This window comes from Ascaphus truei, chromosome 6 (assembly GCF_040206685.1).
Source record: "Ascaphus truei isolate aAscTru1 chromosome 6, aAscTru1.hap1, whole genome shotgun sequence".
NCBI classification, from domain to species: domain Eukaryota; kingdom Metazoa; phylum Chordata; class Amphibia; order Anura; family Ascaphidae; genus Ascaphus; species Ascaphus truei.
Window position 1 is genome coordinate 141,038,908 of NC_134488.1, and position 21,883 is coordinate 141,060,790.

Here is a 21,883-nt window from a genome sequence, read left to right on the forward strand (position 1 = left end):
GTCCACTCAGACATCGGACATGAAAGCCACAGAGGATGCCAGAGGTGTGAAGAACATTTGAGCAGGAGGGAAAGGCTCAAGTACCCACGTCCTGGCATGAATGGAAGTCGTCCGGACTACAATTTGCCCCACCAGACTTGGAGGAGCCTAACCCAGAGTTTGGATTCTGAATAGCAAGTGGAAAACTCGCGCATGGCTCTTGGCTGATTCAGAATCCCCACTTGCCCGGCTTCAGAAGGCTGGCATCGCTCTGATTGGCTGGTAAGAAAGTTCCCACTCTGTGATTGGTTGTAGTATTTTGTGAATGAACGCCACAATACTTTAAGAATCCTCTCAGCCAATTACCTGTGAGATTCTCAAATGCCAAAACAGTGGCAGGGTTTTTGAATGTGGAAAAAGATGCCTCTGCGTGAATAGCCGAGCACCGGCTTAAGAAAAACCAACTATAAATATTAAGTCCAGCTTTTTGGGACCAAGTTCTCAAAAACTAACGGCTGGGATACTGTACCAAGCCGATTTTCGTTCCAGGACGTTTGGCGTTTGAGTTAAATCCCGGTCAACGAAAAACAAGTCCTCCAGAGAAAAGGGAGCGGTGGCGGCTGGCACTGAACGCCGATTTGGGTTCCAGGACATTTCGGGCTAAGTCCCGGTTAACTAAAGACTCTTGTTTAACGTGTAATTTAGCTCGGAAAGCCTAGTTTTTTTTACCCCAGTTCCCAAGTAAGTGTGTCGCTTCTTATGTAGTTTGTGTTCCAGTTTGTGTGTATGCCTTTTCCTGCAAATAAATGTACAATTTATTTCACTTTACCTGTTTTGATCAATGTATGACCCTGGTAAAAAGGTGTAAATGCCGGTCTCCCAAATTTGCACTGCGGAGCCACTCAGCCCCCCCGAACCAGCAGTGATCTGCAGTACCGGGGACTTTACCCATGTAGTGGTCAGATCTTCCGGGGGAACAGGTGCTATACATACATACATACACACACATAAATACATACATACATATATACATACATACAGTAGTATATACAGTATGTTCAGAAATTAGTCAGATTGCAGTTTTTTGGGGTATTTTTTTTTATTCTTATTTGTTTTTGTAAATCACAGAAAATGGCAGGAAAACACAAGATAAAAAAATCTGACAACCTGACAAAAACTCTATAATATAAGAGGGGGACGGAGACACTGAACAGCAAACACCCCTCACCCAGGGACACGTACCCCTCCTAATACACAGGCATCAGGGACACGTACCTCTCACCCCTCCTAATACACAGACATCAGGGACACATACCTCTCACCCCTCCTCCTAATACACAGACATCAGGGACACGTACCTCTCACCCCCTCCTAATACACAGACATCAGGGACACATACCTCTCACCACTCCTCCTAATACACAGACATCAGGGACACGTACCTCTCACCCCCTCCTAATACATAGACATCAGGGACACGTAGCTCTCACCCCCTCCTAATACACAGACATCAGGGACACGAACCTCTCACCCCCTCCTCCTAATACACAGGCATCAGGGACACGTACCTCTCACCACCTCCTCCTAATACACAGGCATCAGGGACACATACCTCTCACCCCCTCCTAATACACAGACATCAGGGACACATATTTCTCACCTAATACACAGGCACCAGGGACACGTACCTATAACCTTCTAATACACAGACATCAGGGACACATACCTCTCAGCCCCTCCTAATACACAGACACCAGGTACATACTGTATACCTCTTACATATATTCTGCATACAGCAGGTGTGGATATTAGGGAGGGGGAGGGGGGATTATTAAAGAGATGAGACTGGGTCAGAGATTCTGTGGGTCTCACTAGAAGTCAGGGCCCGTAACCCTGGTGACACTGTACCTTCTCCCAGCAGACACTCACACTCAGATCATGTCACTACCGCCCTCGTACATCCCACAATTAACCCTTGTGTTGCTGGAGGGGAGCGTTTGGAATACACAGAGTCCGTGGTCCCACTACTATGGCAACAAAGAGGTTAAGACAGAGAAATTATATATATATTGGCTATCTCCAGTCCTCACGGGCAACCAGCATGCCAGGAATTAGGGATATCCCTGCTTCAGCACAGGTGGCTCAGAATATCCTAAATACCTGACCTGCCGGGGCCTGTGAGGACTGGCGTTGCCTCCCCCCCCCCCCCATTCTGTATATCACCCTTTTAGATCAGTTGTCTTTCTGTACCCCTTCCTCTCTCTCGCTCTCTCTCCCTGCCCTGCGGCTCTTATCTCCTTCCCTGCCAGAGGAGGGGTAACGTCATGTTACCCGATAACTGCATCTCTTTCCTTCATAGAACATGAAATGTGTTCCCAGCCCTCGAAATAATGATAGAAAGGAATAATGTCAAAATAATGGTTTTTACTGGTATAGAAGAATAACAAACAGCAGCAGATATTCGTGTCACACAAATGACTGCCGAGGACAGAAGGGCAGATCAAAATTACATACACTGATGTTGCAAAGTACATAGAACGAGAAATCCTAAGTGAGGGGAGGGAAACACAATGGGATAGACAAGGGGAGAGGAAACAAGGGGAATAAGGGGGGCAATGTTTCGGGGCACATGGCCCATTCCCTTAGGTCAACAGATCCAGGTACTTCCCTTGTCCCTGTCAACAAACAAGTGTTCCCTAAACATGGTAGAGCAATAATGAATGCAAACACAGTAGTGGTGTCTATACCTAGAGACCCCACAGTGGGTACTATACATAGTGATTGTGTCTATACTTAGAGACCCTACAGTGGGTACTATACATAGTGATTGTGTCTATACCTAGAGACAGCACAGTGGGTACTATACAGTACATAGTGATTGTGTCTATACCTAGAGACCGCACAGTGGGTACTATACACAGTGATTGTGTCTATACCTAGAGACCCCGCAGTGGGTACTATACACAGTGATTGTGTCTGACACAACTTCTAGACAAACAGGCTGTCCAACAAAATATAGTCTGATTACTTAAACCGCTCCACCCGGTTTGTAAGTGCAGGTGTCTAATACAAAGATAGCGCAAACTGTCTCATAATTACAGTATTCTAATCAACTCTTATCCTGTCTCAGGAACTAACAGGGCACTTTATACCTTAATGAGACACAGTCACAACGAAATGAACCAGCTCAGTGATAATGTACTAGTCGGGCGTCCTGCCGCTGGAGCTCACAGCTGGCAGCGTGTCTCTCTGGTGTGATAATGTACTAGTCGGGCGTCCTGCAGTTGGAGCTCACAGCTGGCAGCGTGTCTCTCTGGTGTGATAATGTACTAGTCGGGCGTCCTGCAGTTGGAGCTCACAGCTGGCAGCGTGTCTCTCTGGTGTGATAATGTACTAGTCGGGCGTCCTACAGTTGGAGCTCACAGCTGCAGCGTGTCTCTCTGGTGTGATAATGTACTAGTCGGGCGTCCTACAGTTGGAGCTCACAGCTGCAGCGTGTCTCTCTGGTGTGATAATGTACTAGTCGGGCGTCCTGCAGCTGGAGCTCACAGCTGCAGCGTGTCTCTCTGGTGTGATAATGTACTAGTCGGGCGTCCTGCAGCTGGAGCTCACAGCTGCAGCGTGTCTCTCTGGTTTGATAATTAGAGATTACTTGTTGTATTATATTGCTATTCATTATAGTTCAGTGGTTCTCTAGGCTATTAGTACATTATCACTGAGCTGGTTCATTTCGTTGTGACTGTGTTTCATTAAGGTATAAAGTGCCATATTAGTTCCTGAGACCGGTTAAGAGTTGATTAGTAATTATGTGACAGTCTGCGCTATCTTTGTATTAGACACCTGCACTTACAAACCGGGTGGAGCGGTTTAAATAATCAGACTATATTTTGTTGGACAGCCTGTTTGTCTAGAAGTGGTGTCAGACACAACCACTGTGTATAGTACCCACTGTGCGGTCTCAAGGTATAGACACAATCACTATGTATAGTACCCACTGTGGGGTCTCTAGGTATAGACACAATCACTGTGCATAGTACCCACTGTGGGGTCTCTAGGTATAGACACAATCACTGTGTTTGCATTCATTATTGCTCTACCACGTTTTAGGGAACACTTGTTTGTTGACAGGGACAAGGGAAGTACCTGGATCTGTTGATCTAAGGGAACGGGCCAGAAGAAGGGTTCATGTGCCCCAAAACGTTGCCCCCCATATTCCCGTTTTCCTCTCCCCTTGTCTATCCCATTGCGTTTCCCTCCCCTCACTTAGGATTTCTCGTTCTATGTACTTTGCAATATCAGTTTGTGTAATTTTAATCTGCCCTTCTGTCCTCGGCAGTCATTTGTGTGACACGAATATCTGCTGCTGTTTGTTATTCTTCTATACCAGTAAAAACCATTATTTTGACCTTATTCCTTTCTATCATTATTTCGAGTGCTGGGAACACATTTCATGTTCTATTGTGTGACGTTGGAGGGAATCCGGGCCCCTCCTGTTCACGTGCAGCATTTTGTTATTTCATTTGGTGTGCTTTATTTTTTTAGGTGCTGCTAAATAACTTACACTTTCTGTATCTCTTTCCATCCTTTCAATCTCTTATCTCCTTATCTTCTCTCTCTCACCCCTTCTCTCCCTTTCTCTCCTTTTCTCCCACCCCCCCCTCCTTTATAATATAACATTAAAACAAGAAAATTAAAAACAAAGAAAAAAATAAACCCTGGTTCTATTTATATTTATATATAATATATATATATTTATAATTTTACAGAAAAGAGGGAGAGAAATTAGTTGAAAAGAACCTAAGCAGAATCCGTGAAACAGAATGCTGTGGGGTGGTGGGTCTCTCTGTGTGCTGCTGCGTATCCGCCGTGCGTTTCTCTGTGTCCTGCCCTTGTTGGGGTTTTTGTTGGGTTTTTTTCGGGGGGAATTCAGAGGTCGGAGAGGGGTCAGGTCGGGAGACGCTGTTTTGGGAATTTAATAATAAGACTCTTTTTCTACCCAACCTGCAAAAGAAAGGATGTATTATGGGTTTATTGGGTGGACCAATCAAATGTGTCCCTCCCACCACGTCATGCAGTCTGTCCCTCCCACTGCAGGGTGGCACAGTGACACCCTGCTGCTAATACCACTCCCTATACACCCTAATACCCTGCTGCTAATACCTCTCCCTATACACCCTAACATTCCGCTGCTAATACCTCTCCCTATACACCCTAACACCCCGCTGCTAATACCTCTCCCTATACAACATAACGTCCTGCTGCTAATACCTCTCCCTATACACCCTAACACCCTGCTGCTAATACATCTCCCTATACACCCTAACATCCCGCTGCTAATACCTCTCCCTATACACCCTAACATCCCGCTGCTAATACCTCTCCCTATACACCCTAACATCCCGCTGCTAATACCTCTCCCTATACACCCTAACACCCTGCTGCTAATACCTCTCCCTATACACCCTAACATCCCCCCTACTAATACCTCTCCCTATACACCCTAACATCCCGCTGCTAATACCTCTCCCTATACACCCTAACATCCCGCTGCTAATACCTCTCCCTATACACCCTAACATCCCGCTGCTAATACCTCTCCTTATACTCACTAACACCCTGCTGCTAATAGCTCTCCCTATACACCCTAACACCCCGCTGCTAATACCTCTCCCTATACACCCTAACACCCTGCTGCTAATACCTCTCCCTATACACCCTAACATCCTGCTACTAATACCTCTCCCTATACTCCCTAACATCCCGCTGCTAATACCTCTCCCTACACACCCTAACACCCTGCTGCTAATAACTCTCCCTATACACCCTAACACCCCGCTGCTAATAACTCTCCCTATACACCCTAACACCCCGCTGCTAATACCTCTCCCTATACACCCTAACACCCTGCTGCTAATAACTCTCCCTATACACCCTAACACCCCGCTGCTAATACCTCTCCCTATACACCCTAACACCCCGCTGCTAATACCTCTCCTTATACACCCTAACATCCCGCTGCTAATAACTCTCCCTATACACCCTAACACCCTGCTGCTAATACCTCTCCCTATACACCCTAACATCCCGCTGCTAATACCTCTCCCTACACACCCTAACACCCTGCTGCTAATAACTCTCCCTATACACCCTAACACCCCGCTGCTAATACCTCTCCCTATACAACCTAACATCCTGCTGCTAATACCTCTCCTTATACACCCTAACACCCCGCTGCTAATACCTCTCCTTATACACCCTAACATCCCGCTGCTAATAACTCTCCCTATACACCCTAACACCCTGCTGCTAATAACTCTCCCTATACACCCTAACACCCCGCTGCTAATACCTCTCCCTATACACCCTAACATCCCGCTGCTAATACCTCTCCCTACACACCCTAACACCCTGCTGCTAATAACTCTCCCTATACACCCTAACACCCCGCTGCTAATACCTCTCCCTATACACCCTAACACCCCGCTGCTAATACCTCTCCCTATACACCCTAACATCCTGCTGCTAATACCTCTCCTTATACACCCTAACACCCCGCTGCTAATACCTCTCCTTATACACCCTAACACCCCGCTGCTAATACCTCTCCCTATTCACCCTAACACCCCGCTGCTAATACCTCTCCCTATACACCCTAACACCCCGCTGCTAATAACTCTCCCTATACACCCTAACACCCTGCTGCTAATACCTCTCCCTATACACCCTAACACCCTGCTGCTAATAACTCTCCCTATACACCCTAACACCCTGCTGCTAATACCTCTCCCTATACACCCTAACACCCTGCTGCTAATAACTCTCCCTATACACCCTAACACCCCGCTGCTAATACCTCTCCCTATACACCCTAACATCCCGCTGCTAATACCTCTCCCTACACACCCTAACACCCTGCTGCTAATAACTCTCCCTATACACCCTAACACCCCGCTGCTAATACCTCTCCCTATACACCCTAACACCCCGCTGCTAATACCTCTCCCTATACACCCTAACACCCCGCTGCTAATACCTCTCCTTATACACCCTAACACCCCGCTGCTAATAACTCTCCCTATACACCCTAACACCCCGCTGCTAATACCTCTCCCTATACACCCTAACACCCTGCTGCTAATAACTCTCCCTATACACCCTAACACCCCGCTGCTAATACCTCTCCCTATACACCCTTACATCCTGCTGCTAATACCTCTCCCTATACACCCTAACATCCCGCTGCTAATACCTCTCCATATACACCCTAACATCCCGCTGCTAATACCTCTCCCTATACACCCTAACATCCCGCTGCTAATACCTCTCCCTATACACCCTAACACCCCGCTGCTAATACCTCTCCCTATACACCCTAACATCCTGCTGCTAATACCTCTCCCTATACACCCTAACATCCCGCTGCTAATACCTCTCCCTACACACCCTAACACCCTGCTGCTAATAACTCTCCCTATACACCCTAACACCCCGCTGCTAATACCTCTCACCTATACACCCTAACACCCCGCTGCTAATACCTCTCACCTATACACCCTAACATCCTGCTGCTAATACCTCTCCTTATACACCCTAACATCCCGCTGCTAATAACTCTCCCTATACACCCTAACACCCCGCTGCTAATACCTCTCCTTATACACCCTAACACCCCGCTGCTAATAACTCTCCCTATACACCCTAACACCCTGCTGCTAATACCTCTCCCTATACACCCTAACATCCCGCTGCTAATACCTCTCCCTATACACCCTAACACCCTGCTGCTAATAACTCTCCCTATACACCCTAACACCCCGCTGCTAATACCTCTCCCTATACACCCTAACATCCTGCTGCTAATACCTCTCCCTATACACCCTAACATCCCGCTGCTAATACCTCTCCCTATACACCCTAATATCCCGCTGCTAATACCTCTCCCTATACACCCTAACATCCCGCTGCTAATACCTCTCCCTATACACCCTAACATCCCGCTGCTAATACCTCTCCCTATACACCCTAACACCCCGCTGCTAATACCTCTCCCTATACACCCTAACATCCCGCTGCTAATACCTCTCCCTATACACCCTAACACCCTGCTGCTAATACCTCTCCCTATACACCCTAACATCCCGCTGCTAATACCTCTCCCTATACACCCTAACACCCACCGCTAATACCTCTCCCTATACACCCTAACACCCCGCTGCTAATACCTCTCCCTATACACCCTAACATCCCGCTGCTAATACCTCTCCCTATACACCCTAACACCCTGCTGCTAATACCTCTCCCTATACACCCTAACATCCCGCTGCTAATACCTCTCCCTATACACCCTAACACCCACCGCTAATACCTCTCCCTATACACCCTAACACCCCGCTGCTAATACCTCTCCCTATACACCCTAACACCCCGCTGCTAATACCTCTCCCTATACACCCTAACATCCCGCTGCTAATACCTCTCCCTATACACCCTAACACCCTGCTGCTAATACCTCTCCCTATACACCCTAACATCCCGCTGCTAATACCTCTCCCTATACATCCTAACATCCCGCTGCTAATACCTCTCCCTATACACCCTAACATCCTGCTGCTAATACCTCTCCCTATACACCCTAACATCCCGCTGCTAATACCTCTCCCTACACACCCTAACACCCTGCTGCTAATACCTCCCTATACACCCTAACATCCCGCTGCTAATACCGCTCCCTATACACCCTAACACCCCGCTGCTAATAACTCTCCCTATACACCCTAACACCCCGCTGCTAATACCTCTCCCTATACACCCTAACATCCCGCTGCTAATACCTCTCCCTATACACCCTAACATCCCGCTCCTAATACCTCTCCCTAAACACCCTAACATCCCGCTGCTAATACCTCTCCCTATACACCCTAACACCCCACTGCTAATACCTCTCCCTATACACCCTAACACCCCGCTGCTAATACCTCTCCCTATACACCCTAATATCCCACTGCTAATACCTCTCCCTATACACCCTAACATCCCCCCTACTAATACCTCTCCCTATACACCCTAACATCCCGCTGCTAATACCTCTCCCTATACACCCTAACATCCCGCTGCTAATACCTCTCCCTATACACCCTAACATCCCGCTGCTAATACCTCTCCTTATACTCACTAACACCCTGCTGCTAATAGCTCTCCCTATACACCCTAACACCCCGCTGCTAATACCTCTCCCTATACACCCTAACACCCTGCTGCTAATACCTCTCCCTATACACCCTAACATCCTGCTACTAATACCTCTCCCTATACTCCCTAACATCCCGCTGCTAATACCTCTCCCTACACACCCTAACACCCTGCTGCTAATAACTCTCCCTATACACCCTAACACCCCGCTGCTAATAACTCTCCCTATACACCCTAACACCCCGCTGCTAATACCTCTCCCTATACACCCTAACACCCTGCTGCTAATAACTCTCCCTATACACCCTAACACCCCGCTGCTAATACCTCTCCCTATACACCCTAACATCCTGCTGCTAATACCTCTCCCTATACACCCTAACATCCCGCTGCTAATACCTCTCCCTATACACCCTAACATCCCGCTGCTAATACCTCTCCCTATACACCCTAACATCCCGCTGCTAATACCTCTCCCTATACACCCTAACACCCCGCTGCTAATACCTCTCCCTATACACCCTAACACCCTGCTGCTAATAACTCTCCCTATACACCCTAACACCCCGCTGCTAATACCTCTCCCTATACACCCTAACACCCCGCTGCTAATACCTCTCCCTATACACCCTAACATCCTGCTGCTAATACCTCTCCTTATACACCCTAACACCCCGCTGCTAATACCTCTCCTTATACACCCTAACATCCCGCTGCTAATAACTCTCCCTATACACCCTAACACCCTGCTGCTAATACCTCTCCCTATACACCCTAACATCCCGCTGCTAATACCTCTCCCTACACACCCTAACACCCTGCTGCTAATAACTCTCCCTATACACCCTAACACCCCGCTGCTAATACCTCTCCCTATACACCCTAACACCCCGCTGCTAATACCTCTCCCTATACAACCTAACATCCTGCTGCTAATACCTCTCCTTATACACCCTAACACCCCGCTGCTAATACCTCTCCTTATACACCCTAACATCCCGCTGCTAATAACTCTCCCTATACACCCTAACACCCTGCTGCTAATAACTCTCCCTATACACCCTAACACCCCGCTGCTAATACCTCTCCCTATACACCCTAACATCCCGCTGCTAATACCTCTCCCTACACACCCTAACACCCTGCTGCTAATAACTCTCCCTATACACCCTAACACCCCGCTGCTAATACCTCTCCCTATACACCCTAACACCCCGCTGCTAATACCTCTCCCTATACACCCTAACATCCTGCTGCTAATACCTCTCCTTATACACCCTAACACCCCGCTGCTAATACCTCTCCTTATACACCCTAACACCCCGCTGCTAATACCTCTCCCTATACACCCTAACACCCCGCTGCTAATACCTCTCCCTATACACCCTAACACCCCGCTGCTAATAACTCTCCCTATACACCCTAACACCCTGCTGCTAATACCTCTCCCTATACACCCTAACACCCTGCTGCTAATAACTCTCCCTAAACACCCTAACACCCTGCTGCTAATACCTCTCCCTATACACCCTAACACCCTGCTGCTAATAACTCTCCCTATACACCCTAACACCCCGCTGCTAATACCTCTCCCTATACACCCTAACATCCCGCTGCTAATACCTCTCCCTACACACCCTAACACCCTGCTGCTAATAACTCTCCCTATACACCCTAACACCCCGCTGCTAATACCTCTCCCTATACACCCTAACACCCCGCTGCTAATACCTCTCCCTATACACCCTAACACCCCGCTGCTAATACCTCTCCTTATACACCCTAACACCCCGCTGCTAATAACTCTCCCTATACACCCTAACACCCTGCTGCTAATACCTCTCCCTATACACCCTAACACCCTGCTGCTAATAACTCTCCCTATACACCCTAACACCCCGCTGCTAATACCTCTCCCTATACACCCTAACATCCTGCTGCTAATACCTCTCCCTATACACCCTAACATCCCGCTGCTAATACCTCTCCATATACACCCTAACATCCCGCTGCTAATACCTCTCCCTATACACCCTAACATCCCGCTGCTAATACCTCTCCCTATACACCCTAACACCCCGCTGCTAATACCTCTCCCTATACACCCTAACATCCTGCTGCTAATACCTCTCCCTATACACCCTAACATCCCGCTGCTAATACCTCTCCCTACACACCCTAACACCCTGCTGCTAATAACTCTCCCTATACACCCTAACACCCCGCTGCTAATACCTCTCACCTATACACCCTAACACCCCGCTGCTAATACCTCTCACCTATACACCCTAACATCCTGCTGCTAATACCTCTCCTTATACACCCTAACATCCCGCTGCTAATAACTCTCCCTATACACCCTAACACCCCGCTGCTAATACCTCTCCTTATACACCCTAACACCCCGCTGCTAATAACTCTCCCTATACACCCTAACACCCTGCTGCTAATACCTCTCCCTATACACCCTAACATCCCGCTGCTAATACCTCTCCCTATACACCCTAACACCCTGCTGCTAATAACTCTCCCTATACACCCTAACACCCCGCTGCTAATACCTCTCCCTATACACCCTAACATCCTGCTGCTAATACCTCTCCCTATACACCCTAACATCCCGCTGCTAATACCTCTCCCTATACACCCTAATATCCCGCTGCTAATACCTCTCCCTATACACCCTAACATCCCGCTGCTAATACCTCTCCCTATACACCCTAACATCCCGCTGCTAATACCTCTCCCTATACACCCTAACACCCCGCTGCTAATACCTCTCCCTATACACCCTAACATCCCGCTGCTAATACCTCTCCCTATACACCCTAACACTCTGCTGCTAATACCTCTCCCTATACACCCTAACATCCCGCTGCTAATACCTCTCCCTATACACCCTAACACCCACCGCTAATACCTCTCCCTATACACCCTAACACCCCGCTGCTAATACCTCTCCCTATACACCCTAACATCCCGCTGCTAATACCTCTCCCTATACTCCCTAACACCCTGCTGCTAATACCTCTCCCTATACACCCTAACATCCCGCTGCTAATACCTCTCCCTATACACCCTAACACCCACCGCTAATACCTCTCCCTATACACCCTAACACCCCGCTGCTAATACCTCTCCCTATACACCCTAACACCCCGCTGCTAATACCTCTCCCTATACACCCTAACATCCCGCTGCTAATACCTCTCCCTATACACCCTAACACCCTGCTGCTAATACCTCTCCCTATACACCCTAACATCCCGCTGCTAATACCTCTCCCTATACATCCTAACATCCCGCTGCTAATACCTCTCCCTATACACCCTAACATCCTGCTGCTAATACCTCTCCCTATACACCCTAACATCCCGCTGCTAATACCTCTCCCTACACACCCTAACACCCTGCTGCTAATACCTCCCTATACACCCTAACATCCCGCTGCTAATACCGCTCCCTATACACCCTAACACCCCGCTGCTAATAACTCTCCCTATACACCCTAACACCCCGCTGCTAATACCTCTCCCTATACACCCTAACATCCCGCTGCTAATACCTCTCCCTATACACCCTAACATCCCGCTCCTAATACCTCTCCCTATACACCCTAACATCCCGCTGCTAATACCTCTCCCTATACACCCTAACATCCCGCTGCTAATACCTCTCCCTACACACCCTAACACCCTGCTGCTAATACCTCTCCTTATACACCCTAACATCCCGCTGCTAATAACTCTCCCTATACACCCTAACACCCTGCTGCTAATAACTCTCCCTATACACCCTAACACCCCGCTGCTAATACCTCTCCCTATACACCCTAACATCCCGCTGCTAATACCTCTCCCTACACACCCTAACACCCTGCTGCTAATAACTCTCCCTATACACCCTAACACCCCGCTGCTAATACCTCTCCCTATACACCCTAACACCCCGCTGCTAATACCTCTCCCTATACACCCTAACATCCTGCTGCTAATACCTCTCCTTATACACCCTAACACCCCGCTGCTAATACCTCTCCTTATACACCCTAACACCCCGCTGCTAATACCTCTCCCTATACACCCTAACACCCCGCTGCTAATACCTCTCCCTATACACCCTAACACCCCGCTGCTAATAACTCTCCCTATACACCCTAACACCCTGCTGCTAATACCTCTCCCTATACACCCTAACACCCTGCTGCTAATAACTCTCCCTATACACCCTAACACCCTGCTGCTAATACCTCTCCCTATACACCCTAACACCCTGCTGCTAATAACTCTCCCTATACACCCTAACACCCCGCTGCTAATACCTCTCCCTATACACCCTAACATCCCGCTGCTAATACCTCTCCCTACACACCCTAACACCCTGCTGCTAATAACTCTCCCTATACACCCTAACACCCCGCTGCTAATACCTCTCCCTATACACCCTAACACCCCGCTGCTAATACCTCTCCCTATACACCCTAACACCCCGCTGCTAATACCTCTCCTTATACACCCTAACACCCCGCTGCTAATAACTCTCCCTATACACCCTAACACCCTGCTGCTAATACCTCTCCCTATACACCCTAACACCCTGCTGCTAATAACTCTCCCTATACACCCTAACACCCCGCTGCTAATACCTCTCCCTATACACCCTAACATCCTGCTGCTAATACCTCTCCCTATACACCCTAACATCCCGCTGCTAATACCTCTCCATATACACCCTAACATCCCGCTGCTAATACCTCTCCCTATACACCCTAACATCCCGCTGCTAATACCTCTCCCTATACACCCTAACACCCCGCTGCTAATACCTCTCCCTATACACCCTAACATCCTGCTGCTAATACCTCTCCCTATACACCCTAACATCCCGCTGCTAATACCTCTCCCTACACACCCTAACACCCTGCTGCTAATAACTCTCCCTATACACCCTAACACCCCGCTGCTAATACCTCTCACCTATACACCCTAACACCCCGCTGCTAATACCTCTCACCTATACACCCTAACATCCTGCTGCTAATACCTCTCCTTATACACCCTAACATCCCGCTGCTAATAACTCTCCCTATACACCCTAACACCCCGCTGCTAATACCTCTCCTTATACACCCTAACACCCCGCTGCTAATAACTCTCCCTATACACCCTAACACCCTGCTGCTAATACCTCTCCCTATACACCCTAACATCCCGCTGCTAATACCTCTCCCTATACACCCTAACACCCTGCTGCTAATAACTCTCCCTATACACCCTAACACCCCGCTGCTAATACCTCTCCCTATACACCCTAACATCCTGCTGCTAATACCTCTCCCTATACACCCTAACATCCCGCTGCTAATACCTCTCCCTATACACCCTAATATCCCGCTGCTAATACCTCTCCCTATACACCCTAACATCCCGCTGCTAATACCTCTCCCTATACACCCTAACATCCCGCTGCTAATACCTCTCCCTATACACCCTAACACCCCGCTGCTAATACCTCTCCCTATACACCCTAACATCCCGCTGCTAATACCTCTCCCTATACACCCTAACACCCTGCTGCTAATACCTCTCCCTATACACCCTAACATCCCGCTGCTAATACCTCTCCCTATACACCCTAACACCCACCGCTAATACCTCTCCCTATACACCCTAACACCCTGCTGCTAATACCTCTCCCTATACACCCTAACATCCCGCTGCTAATACCTCTCCCTATACACCCTAACACCCACCGCTAATACCTCTCCCTATACACCCTAACACCCCGCTGCTAATACCTCTCCCTATACACCCTAACATCCCGCTGCTAATACCTCTCCCTATACACCCTAACACCCTGCTGCTAATACCTCTCCCTATACACCCTAACATCCCGCTGCTAATACCTCTCCCTATACACCCTAACACCCACCGCTAATACCTCTCCCTATACACCCTAACACCCCGCTGCTAATACCTCTCCCTATACACCCTAACACCCCGCTGCTAATACCTCTCCCTATACACCCTAACATCCCGCTGCTAATACCGCTCCCTATACACCCTAACACCCCGCTGCTAATACCTCTCCCTATACACCCTAACATCCCGCTGCTAATACCTCTCCCTATACATCCTAACATCCCGCTGCTAATACCTCTCCCTATACACCCTAACATCCTGCTGCTAATACCTCTCCCTATACACCCTAACATCCCGCTGCTAATACCTCTCCCTACACACCCTAACACCCTGCTGCTAATACCTCCCTATACACCCTAACATCCCGCTGCTAATACCGCTCCCTATACACCCTAACACCCCGCTGCTAATAACTCTCCCTATACACCCTAACACCCCGCTGCTAATACCTCTCCCTATACACCCTAACATCCCGCTGCTAATACCTCTCCCTATACACCCTAACATCCCGCTCCTAATACCTCTCCCTATACACCCTAACATCCCGCTGCTAATACCTCTCCCTATACACCCTAACACCCCACTGCTAATACCTCTCCCTATACACCCTAACACCCCGCTGCTAATACCTCTCCCTATACACCCTAATATCCCACTGCTAATACCTCTCCCTATACACCCTAACATCCTGCTGCTAATACCTCTCCTTATACACCCTAACACCCCGCTGCTAATACCTCTCCCTATACACCCTAACATCCTGCTGCTAATACCTCTCCCTATACACCCTAACACCCCGCTGCTAATACCTCTCCCTATACACCCTAACATCCTGCTGCTAATACCTCTCCCTATACACCCTAACATCCCGCTGCTAATACCTCTCCCTATACACACTAACATCCCACTGCTAATACCTCTCCCTATACACCCTAACACCCCGCTGCTAATACCTCTCCCTATACACCCTAACACCCCGCTGCTAATACCTCTCCCTATACACCCTAACATCCTGCTGCTAATACCTCTCCCTATACACCCTAACACCCCGCTGCTAATACCTCTCCCTATACACCCTAACATCCTGCTGCTAATACCTCTCCCTATACACACTAACACCCCGCTGCTAATACCTCTCCCTATACACCCTAACATCCCGCTGCTAATACCTCTCCCTATACACACTAACATCCCACTGCTAATACCTCTCCCTATACACCCTAACATCCTGCTGCTAATACCTCTCCCTATACACCCTAACACCCCGCTGCTAATACCTCTCCCTATACACCCTAACATCCCGCTGCTAATACCTCACCCTATACACCCTAACATCCCGCTGCTAATACCTCTCCCTATACACCCTAACATCCCGCAGCTAATACCTCTCCCTATACACCCTAACACCCCGCTGCTAATACCTCTCCCTATACACCCTAACACCCCGCTGCTAATACCTCTCCCTATACACCCTAACATCCCGCTGCTAATACCTCTCCCTATACACCCCAACATCCCGCTGCTAATACCTCTCCCTATAAACCCTAACATCCCGCTGCTAATACCTCTCCCTATACACCCTAACACCCCGCTGCAAATACCTCTCCCTATACACCCTAACATCCTGCTGCTAATACCTCTCCCTATACACCCTAACACCCCGCTGCAAATACCTCTCCCTATAAACCCTAACATCCCGCTGCTAATATCTCTCCCTATACACCCTAACACCCCGCTGCTAATAACTCTCCCTATACACCCTAACATCCTGCTGCTAATACCTCTCCCTATACACCCTAACATCCCGCTGCTAATACCTCTCCCTATACACCCTAACATCCCGCTGCTAATACCTCTCCCTATACACCCTAACACCCCACTGCTAATACCTCTCCCTATACACCCTAACACCCTGCTGCTAATACCTCTCCCTATACACCCTAACACCCTGCTGCTAATACCTCTCCCTATACACCCTAACATCCCGCTGCTAATAACTCTCCCTATACACCCTAACACCCCGCTGCTAATAACTCTCCCTATACACCCTAACACCCTGCTGCTAATACCTCTCCCTATACACCCTAACACCCCGCTGCAAATACCTCTCCCTATACACCCTAACATCCTGCTGCTAATACCTCTCCCTATACACCCTAACATCCCGCTGCTAATACCTCTCCCTATACACCCTAACATCCCGCTGCTAATACCTCTCCCTATACACCCTAACACCCCTCTGCTAATACCTCTCCCTATACACCCTAACATCCCGCTGCTAATACCTCTCCCTATACACCCTAACACACCTCTGCTAATACCTCTCCCTATACACCCTAACATCCCGCTGCTAATACCTCTCCCTATACACCCTAACATCCTGCTGCTAATACCTCTCCCTATACACCCTAACATCACGCTGCTAATACCTCTCCCTATACACCCTAACATCCTGCTGCTAATACCTCTCCCTATACACCCTAACATCCTGCTGCTAATACTTCTCCCTATACACCCTAACATCCCGCTGCTAATACCTCTCCCTATACACCCTAACATCCAGCTGCTAATACCTCTCCCTATACACCCTAACATCCTGCTGCTAATGCCTCTCCCTATACACCCTAACACCCCGCTGCTAATACCTCTCCCTATACACCCTAACACCCTGCTGCTAATACCTCTCCCTATACACCCTAACACCCTGCTGCTAATACCGCTCCCTATACACCCTAACACCCCGCTGCTAATACCTCTCCCTATACACCCTAACACCCCGCTGCTAATAACTCTCCCTATACACCCTAACACCCCGCTGCTAATACCTCTCTCTATACACCCTAACATCCCGCTGCTAATACCGCTCCCTATACACCCTAACACCCCGCTGCTAATACCTCTCCTTATACACTGTAACATGACATGTTCGTCCCCCCCTGGGCTGGGTGACAGTGACATGGTCCTGCAGTCCGCCCCCCCCCCCTGGGCTGGGTGACAGTGACATGGTCCTGCAGTTTGTCCCCCCCTTGGCTGGGTGACAGTGACATGGTCCTGCAGTCCGTCCCCCCCTGGGCTGGGTGACAGTGACATGGTCCTGCAGTCCGTCCCCCCCTGGGCTGGGTGACAGTGACATGGTCCTGCAGTCAGTCCCCCCCTGGGCTGGGTGACAGTGACATGGTCCTGCAGTCCGTCCCCCCCTGGGCTGGGTGACAGTGACATGGTCCTGCAGTCCGTCCCCCCCTGGGCTGGGTGACAGTGACGTGGTCCTGCAGTCCGTCCCCCCCTGGGCTGGGTGACAGTGACGTGGTCCTGCAGTCCGCCCCCCCCTGGGCTGGGTGACAGTGACATGGTCCTGCAGTCCGTCCCCTCCTGGGCTTGGTGACAGTGACATGGTCCTGCAGTCCGTCCCCCCCCCTGGGCTGGGTGACAGTGACATGGTCCTGCAGTCCGTCCCCCCCTGGGCTGGGTGACAGTGACATGGTCCTGCAGTTTGTCCCCCCCTGGACTGGGTGACAGTGACATGGTCCTGCAGTCCGTCCCCCCCTGGGCTGGGTGACAGTGACATGGTCCTGCAGTCCGTCCCCCCCTGGGCTGGGTGACAGTGACATGGTCCTGCAGTCCGTCCCCCCCTGGGCTGGGTGACAGTGACATGGTCCTGCAGTCCGTCCCCCCCCTGGGCTGGGTGACAGTGACATGGTCCTGCAGTCCGTCCCCCCCCTGAGCTGGGTGACAGTGACATGGTCCTGCAGTCCGTCCCCCCCCCTGGGCTGGGTGACAGTGACATGGTCCTGCAGTCCGTCCCCCCCTGGGCTGGGTGACAGTGACATGGTCCTGCAGTCCGTCCCCCCCCTTGGGCGGGGTGACAGTGACATGGTCCTGCAGTCCCCCCCCCCCTGGGCTGGGTGACAGTGACATGGTCCTGCAGTCCGTCCCCCCCTGGGCTGGGTGACAGTGACATGGTCCTGCAGTCCGTCCCCCCCTGGGCTGGGTGACAGTGACATGGTCCTGCAGTCCGTCCCCCCCTGGGCTGGGTGACAGTGACATGGTCCTGCAGTCAGTCCCTCCCTGGGCTGGGTGACAGTGACATGGTCCTGCAGTCAGTCCCCCCCTGGGCTGGGTGACAGTGACATGGTCCTGCAGTCCGTCCCCCCCTCGGCTGGGTGACAGTGACATGGTCCTGCAGTCTGTCCCCCCCTGGGCTTGGTGACAGTGTGACATGGTCTTGCAGTTCGTCCCCCCCTGGGCTGGGTGACAGTGACATGGTCCTGCAGTCCGTCCCCCCCTGGGCTGGGTGACAGTGACATGGTCCTGCAGTCTGTCCCCCCCTGGGCTTGGTGACAGTGTGACATGGTCCTGCAGTTCGTCCCCCCCTGGGCTGGGTGACAGTGACATGGTCCTGCAGTCAGTCCCCCCCTGGGCGGGGTGACAGTGACATGGTCCTGCAGTCAGTCCCCCCCTGGGCTGGGTGACAGTGACATGGTCCTGCAGTCCCCCCCCCCCTGGGCTGGGTGACAGTGACATGGTCCTGCAGTCCGTCCCCCCCTGGGCTGGGTGACAGCGACATGGTCCTGCAGTATGTCCCCCCCTGGGCTGGGTGACAGTGACATGGTCCTGCAGTCCGTCCCCCCCTGGGCTGGGTGACAGTGACACGGTCCTGCAGTCCGTCCCCCCCTGGGCTGGGTGACAGTGACATGGTCCTGCAGTCCCCCCCCTCCCCCCTGGACTGGGTGACAGTGACATGGTCCTGCAGTCCGTCCCCTCCTGGGCTGGGTGACAGCGACATGGTCCTGCAGTATGTCCCCCCCTGGGCTGGGTGACAGTGTGACATGGTCCAGCAGTCCCCCCCCCCCTGGGCTGGGTGACAGTGACATGGTCCTGCAGTCCGTCCCCCCCGGGGCTGGATGACAGTGTGACATGGTCCTGCAGTCCCCCCCCCTGGGCTGGGTGACAGTGACATGGTCCTGCAGTCCGTCCCCCCCTGGGCTGGGTGACAGTGACACGGTCCTGCAGTCCGTCCCCCCCTGGGCTGGGTGACAGTGACATGGTCCTGCAGTCCGTCCCCCCCTGGGCTGGGTGACAGTGACATGGTCCTGCAGTCAGTCCCCCCCTGGGCTGGGTGACAGTGACATGGTCCTGCAGTCCGTCCCCCCCTGGGCTGGGCTGGGTGACATGGTCCTGCAGTCCGTCCCCCCCTGGGCTGGGTGACAGTGACATGGTCCTGCAGTCCGTCCCCTCCTGGGCTGGGTGACAGTGTCCTGCAGTCCGTCCCCCCCTGGGCTGGGTGACAGTGACATGGTCCTGCAGTCCGTCCCCCCCTGGGCTGGGTGACAGTGACATGGTCCTGCAGTCCGTCCCCCCCTGGGCTGGGTGACAGTGACATGGTCCTGCAGTCCCCCCCCCCCTGGGCTGGGTGACAGTGACGCGGTCCTGCAGTCCGTCCCCCCCTGGGCTGGGTGACAGTGACATGGTCCTGCAGCCCCCCCCCCTGGGCTGGGTGACAGTGACGCGGTCCTGCAGTCCCCCCCCCCCTGGGCTGGGTGACAGTGACGCGGTCCTGCAGTCCGTCCCCCCCTGGGCTGGGTGACAGTGACATGGTCCTGCAGTCCCCCCCCCCTGGGCTGGGTGACAGTGACATGGTCCTGCAGTCCGTCCCCCCCTGGGCTGGGTGACAGTGACGTGGTCCTGCAGTCCGTCCCCCCCTGGGCTGGGTGACAGTGACGCGGTCCTGCAGTCCGTCCCCCCCTGGGCTGGGTGACAGTGACATGGTCCTGCAGTCCGTCCCCCCCTGGGCTGGGTGACAGTGACACGGTCCTGCAGTCCCCCCCCCCCTGGGCTTGGTGACAGTGACACGGTCCTGCAGTCTGTCCCCCCCTGGGCTGGGTGACAGTGACATGGTCCTGCAGTCCGTCCCCCCCTGGGCTGGGTGACAGTGACATGGTCCTGCAGTCCGTCCCCCCCTGGGCGGGGTGACAGTGTGACATGGTCCTGCAGTATGTCCCCCCCTGGGCTGGGTGACAGTGACATGGTCCTGCAGTCCGTCCCCCCCTGGGCAGGGTGACAGTGACATGGTCCTGCAGTATGTCCCCCCCTGGGCTGGGTGACAGTGACGCGGTCCTGCAGTATGTCCCCCCCTGGGCTGGGTGACAGTGACACGGTCCTGCAGTCCATCCCCCCCTGGGCTGGGTGACAGTGACACGGTCCTGCAGTCCGTCCCCCCCTGGGCTGGGTGACAGTGACACGGTCCTGCCGTCCGTCCCCCCCTGGGCTGGGTGACAGTGACATGGTCCTGCAGTCCGTCCCCCCCTGGGCTGGGTGACAGTGACATGGTCCTGCAGTCCGTCCCCCCCTGGGCTGGGTGACAGTGTGACATGGTCCTGCAGTTTGTCCCCCCCTGGGCTGGATGACAGTGACATGGTCCTGCAGTCCCCCCCCCCTGGGCTGGGTGACAGTGACATGGTCCTGCAGTATGTCCCCCCCTGGGCGGGGTGACAGTGACACGGTCCTGCAGTCCGTCCCCCCCTGGGGCTGGGTGACAGTGACATGGTCCTGCAGTCTGTCCCCCCCTGGGCTGGGTGACAGTGACGCGGTCCTGCAGTCCATCCCCCCTGGGCTGGGTGACAGTGACGCGGTCCTGCAGTCCGTCCCCCCCTGGGCTGGGTGACAGTGACGCGGTCCTGCAGTCCGTCCCCCCCTGGGGCGGGGTGACAGTGACATGGTCCTGCAGTCCCCCCCCCCCCCCTGGGCTGGGTGACAGTGACGCGGTCCTGCAGTCCGTCCCCCCCTGGGCTGGGTGA

General features: G+C 52.0%; 1 protein-coding gene and 1 long non-coding RNA gene across 2 annotated transcripts in view; both read right to left on the minus strand.

Moving 5' to 3' along the window:
• Positions 1 to 1,053: 1,053 nt before the first annotated feature.
• LOC142498000 (uncharacterized) lies at positions 1,054 to 2,414 on the minus strand. The gene is made up of 2 exons (XR_012802365.1): positions 1,558 to 2,414; positions 1,054 to 1,513 (listed from the first exon to the last, which is right to left on the minus strand). It is a non-coding gene; the product is annotated as an uncharacterized LOC142498000 (long non-coding RNA).
• Positions 2,415 to 4,375: 1,961 nt separating this feature from the next.
• The window catches only part of ATP1A3 (ATPase Na+/K+ transporting subunit alpha 3), a gene marked incomplete at its 5' end in the record, with an annotated part of 141,926 nt that continues 124,418 nt past the window's right edge, over positions 4,376 to 21,883 (minus strand). Inside the window, one exon of the mRNA XM_075606696.1 lies at positions 4,376 to 4,980. Within this exon, the coding sequence (XP_075462811.1) occupies positions 4,952 to 4,980 (29 nt within the window). The remainder of the gene's footprint in view (positions 4,981 to 21,883) is intronic.